At 31.4% G+C, this 5,084-nt stretch overlaps 1 protein-coding gene across 1 annotated transcript in view; it reads right to left on the bottom strand.

The window, feature by feature from the left end:
• Nucleotides 1-4,420, bottom strand: part of LOC107719221 (kynurenine 3-monooxygenase-like) — a 7,665-nt gene extending 3,245 nt beyond the window's left edge. Inside the window, exons 1-5 of the mRNA XM_016526596.1 lie at nucleotides 4,403-4,420; nucleotides 3,838-3,959; nucleotides 2,177-2,228; nucleotides 1,380-1,437; nucleotides 940-1,022 (exon numbers count right to left, since the gene is read on the bottom strand). Of these exons, the coding sequence (XP_016382082.1) occupies nucleotides 940-1,022; nucleotides 1,380-1,437; nucleotides 2,177-2,228; nucleotides 3,838-3,959; nucleotides 4,403-4,420 (333 nt within the window). The remainder of the gene's footprint in view (nucleotides 1-939; nucleotides 1,023-1,379; nucleotides 1,438-2,176; nucleotides 2,229-3,837; nucleotides 3,960-4,402) is intronic.
• Between the last annotated feature and the right edge of the window lie 664 nt (nucleotides 4,421-5,084).

Here is a 5,084-nt window from a genome sequence, read left to right as displayed (position 1 = left end):
CACACACACACACACACACACACACATATATATATAAGATAATAAGATGAGCTACAGCCTACAGGAATATTATTTCCTCTTATTATCAACCATCCATCAGGATCCATCTTATTTATTTATTTATTAATTACATTTTTTTTTAAATGTGCTAAAATGTCCACAATATATAGGTATAATAACATATATTGTAACATTTTAGTTACTTATATTTACCCATATATTTTTGCATGTTTTATATGCTTTCACCCTAAATGTATTTACATTGTTCCAAATATATTTTAAAATATAGATTTTGCATTTATCCAAGATGATATAACAAATGTCTTGAAATGTTTCTGGAGCATCAAATCAGCAAATTACAATGATTTCTGAAGGATCACGTGACACTGAAGACTGGAGTAATGGTGTTGAAAATTTAGATTTGCATCAAAGAAATAAATTACATTTTAAAATATAAGAAGTTATTTTAAATGGTAATAATATTTCACAATATTTTTACTGTATTTTTTACCAAATAAATCCAGCCTGAGTGAACATAAGAGACGTCTTTCAGAAATGTTGAAAAAACTAAATATCACGGTAGTGTATATGAAATATATTTTGACCAGAATATATTTTTCCAATGTGAACAGCAATGAACAACAATGTCAAATGAACTACACATGAACTCAGTAGCTGCAGGTGGTGTGGGGGAGTCATGTGACTGCAGGAAGTGACAGCTGCTAGTATTTATTTATTTCAATGAATGTAATCGATTAAATATCATAATATTTAGGCTATAATATTAAATCAGGTTGGTTTGTATTGCTGACGTAATATGTAAATGATATGCGTGCGGCCCGCGAGACTTGCACTTGGACCATAGTGCGGCCCGGTGGAAAAAAAGGTTGAGAACCACTGAGATACAGTAATGCAGCAGACATTGAGTTGATGGCCTACCTCTACATAGTTGTACATGGACAGGTCAGCTATGGCGTGATCGTCAGGTACACGGACTCTGGTGTATTCTTCGAGCACAGCAGCTGCAGGCAGAGTATATGAAAATAATTCATTACATTTGAGAACAAATATTTTGCACCTCTTAGTTCCCGCTTAGATTTTATTAACCAATACTGCTAATTAGCAATCATTCTGTGATGTTACTCTGGGATGAAATATTTCAAACAAGTATATGTACATTTAAAAGATGGATGCACTTTTGATCAATTTATTTATTTCTTTTATTTTATCTTTTTTTTTTTTTTTTTTTTGAGAAATTAAAATAAATGTATATATTTATTTTTAATTATCTTGTTTTTACATGCATTTAATTATGAATTTTACATAATTTAAATAATAAATTCCTCTTGAATTTTCTTGTGAAGCAGTTTCTTTCTTACCTAGGTTTTCATTAAACTGGTCCATAATCTCATCAAAAACTAAACAATCCTCAAAGCCCTGTGAATCAAAATAAAAAATGAGCTTTATGGGCTTTCAGTTGAAACACTCGCATGTTTAAAACAAAACACACATTTATTGGTTATTAATATTCTTCCACTTGTTCTAAACATTTCACTCTGCAAGACCATCAATGACTACATTTACAAGCACACAATTTTTAAAATAAGGTCCATATCAGGGTTATTATAGTTAACTAAAACAATTTTTAAAAAATGTGTTACTTGAAATAATAAATGTTAGCTGAAATAAAATATTAAATAAATTTAAACTTAATTATTTCAAGTAGTAGCCATGGAAACATTACTTATTTTAATTTAGTTTGAATAAAATAACTAACAAAAAAAACTAAAAAAAACTAAACTAAAAAAAAATACAAATATTAATAAAAATATTTAAAACATTTTAAAAATGACAAAAATGCACAATATTTCTAAAACCTTAACAAAAATTTAAAACAGAAAATATAGCAATAAAAACTCATTAAAACTACTAATAGTATCCCAATGATACGAAAATAACTCTGGTCCATATTCTGGCCAAGCTTTTATTCAGTACAAAGATGTTTACATGCTTCAGAGCTATTGGAATATTTCTGTATACTGCTGATTGCATTTCAGCTGATGTTCAGGTTCTGTTGACCTCATTGGGAGCAATTACAGCTGGAGACATATTGAAAAAACTGAAGCAGGTTGATGAGAATGAATATCCTCACCACCCCCACTTACTGCATTTATGCCTTGACCATGGCCTGAGCCGGCAGCCGGAAGAAATCCTGTTTGAGAGCCTCACTGAGAAAACACAGACACATAGACACACTCAGTCAATAACATACATGCATAACACTGTCACTTCTGTCTGTGGCACAATGACTCACTGCTTAATTATGTTAATTATGACATTTAATATAGGGCAATCTCCTCCAAAGCCTCCTCCTGTTAATTCAAATAAAAACGACATTTTGAGAATTATAACCTGTACAATTCATTTGCACACTGACTAGTTATTCAACATATTATGAAAGCCTGAAACTGAATATTTTATATAAGGCTCAGTGTTAAATTAAGATGGTAAAGGTAATTAAATATCACCCTAATTGTTGTTTCAAACCCATTTGACTTTTTTTATTATGTGGAACACAAAAAGAGAGTATTGGTCACCATTCACTTTGGATTGTATCTTATTGGGATACCATAAAGCTAATGTGACTGAGACTTTTATTATGCCTAATATCTGCTTTTTGTTTCACAGAAGAAAGTAACACAAGAGCAAGTATGGTGACAGAATTTTCATTTCTGGATGTAGTATACTTTGTTGATATGAATAATTCAATACATCTAGATCCAAAGTTTTGGGTCAGTAATTTTTTGAAAGAAATTAACACTTTTATTCGGCAAAGATGCATTAAATTCATCAAAAGTGCCGTTGCAAAAAGTGATGTTACAAAATATTTATATTTCAGATTTTCTATTTCTATTTGTTCTTTTGAACTTCCTATTAATAAAAGAATCCTGAAAACAATTGTATCCAGGTTTACACAAAATAATAATAATAATTAAACAGCACAACTGTTTACAACTTTGAAAATAATAATAAATGTTTCTTGAGCAGCAAATCAGCATATTAGAAAGGATCATGTGACACTGAAGACTGGAGTAATGATGCTGAAAACTCAGCTTTGTTCACAGGAATAAATATAATTTTTTAAATTATAAAAAAATATATTCAAATAGAAAACAGTTATTTTAAATTGCAATAATATATCATAATATTACCGTTTTTACTGTGTTTTTGGTCAAATAAATGCAGCCTTTGTGAGCACAAGAGATTTCTTATCAAACTCAAACTTTCGCATGGTTGTGTATTGCAAAATCACATATTTCTGTTGGATCTTTCAGTGCTCATATATTTGTAACGTAGACAGTTGAATAATTTTTACAACTAAATGTAAATCTTGAGCAAAATGAGAACATCTTCAGTTGATTCTCGAATGCTGAACTGCACATTGAGCTGTTTGAAACTTATTTACAGGTCTGTGAGGTTTGAAATCACTCTGTCTTCACCCCGTCATCTCAGTACTGTATCTCCTCATCATCTGCAGCATTCATATTAAAAAACCCGCCCATGGGCTGCTGAGCAAAATGAGAATATCTTCAGTTGATTCTCGAATGCTGAACTGCACATTGAGCTGTTTGAAACTTATTTACAGGTCTGTGAGGTTTGAAATCACTCTTCACCCCGTCATCTCAGTACTGTATCTCCTTATCATCTGCAGCATTCATATTAAAAAACCCGCCCATGGGCTGCGTGTCTGTTAGACTGCAATTTCACACCTCACTAAGATGTACTTCAGACCTGAGAGAAGCATGAAGCAGAAAGAGAGAGAAAGAGAGGACTCACACTCCTATTAGAGGTACAGAGTCAGGAAAGTATTTCTGGAAGAAACGGATGACCTCGTCACCCCTGCGGATCTTCTCGAATTCTTCAAAGGGCATGAAGAGTGTGCATGTGAACGTCCTGTCCTTAAAAATCGAAAAATCAAAAGGAACATGATTTTACGCAAGGAAACCACAACATAACCAAAGCATAAGATTATAATGTACGTTCAAAACACTTCTGGAGGCCGAATTATTTGAATTATTCATAAACCATTGTCATCAAACAGTAATTCTAAAAACCCTGAATATATGATTAAAAAAAATGCAGACAGGCTAGTAATATTTTCTCTAGAAATTTGGAGAGTAAAGAGACTCTGAGACTTTGTGAGACTCTGTATTTGTGATGGAAAACCACATTAGAAATAATAATTATAATCATCATCATCTTCATCCTCATCATCACAAAAAATAATGAATGGTCAATTACAAAAACTTTAATAAATAAGAAAATAATAATAATAATAATAATAATAATGACCAAAAACGAATTAACAGATAATCACAAAAATGTAATAATCACAGCCTACGATCAGATCAGCCTGCATCTCCTTCTTCTGGCCAACAGGCCGGTTAAGAGACGAAATCTTGTTTGCTTCTGTACTGAAATATATCTAATTCACACACTGCATATCCATAGACTGAAGTGAATTTACAAACTCTTGTGATCAAGTGACCCTCTCGGGCAGCCAATATATTTCAAGATATATACTAAAACTAATACATAGAAATGAATAAAAACTCTCTATATATTATTTTTTAGTTTATTTAGTTTAGTTTAGTACTTCATAATAACTAATAATGACAGAATCTTTTTTTTTTTTTTTGGTGACTATTCCTTTATATGTTACCCCAAGGTATTTAAAAAAAATATCATGGTATTATTTTTCTGAGACAGAAAGAGATCACTGTTTACCCAGTGAAGGTCATTGTTCCCGTTTTTGGACTCCAGTCCTGTAGCTTGTGATTAAAGTTCAGTGTAGTGTTTGGATATGCGTCTGCCGCTCCAAGAAATCATTTCAATTCTGCATGTTTATTCTGTAAATAAAAGCAATAAGATTCAAACAGGCTTAAATGTACAAAGACTTTGACCGCATCCCAATTCACATACTTAATGTGACACTTAGTAATATGTAATTGAAATGTTTTTCTTGAAAAAAAACATAACACATTACTACTTAAATTTACTAACTTTTAGTCATCATGAAATGG

Source organism: Sinocyclocheilus rhinocerous, unplaced genomic scaffold (assembly GCF_001515625.1).
Source record: "Sinocyclocheilus rhinocerous isolate Xijiao unplaced genomic scaffold, SAMN03320098_v1.1 scaffold513, whole genome shotgun sequence".
NCBI lineage: Eukaryota > Metazoa > Chordata > Actinopteri > Cypriniformes > Cyprinidae > Sinocyclocheilus > Sinocyclocheilus rhinocerous.
Note: the sequence above shows the minus strand (reverse complement) of the source record. Positions and strands in the feature narration are given on the sequence as shown.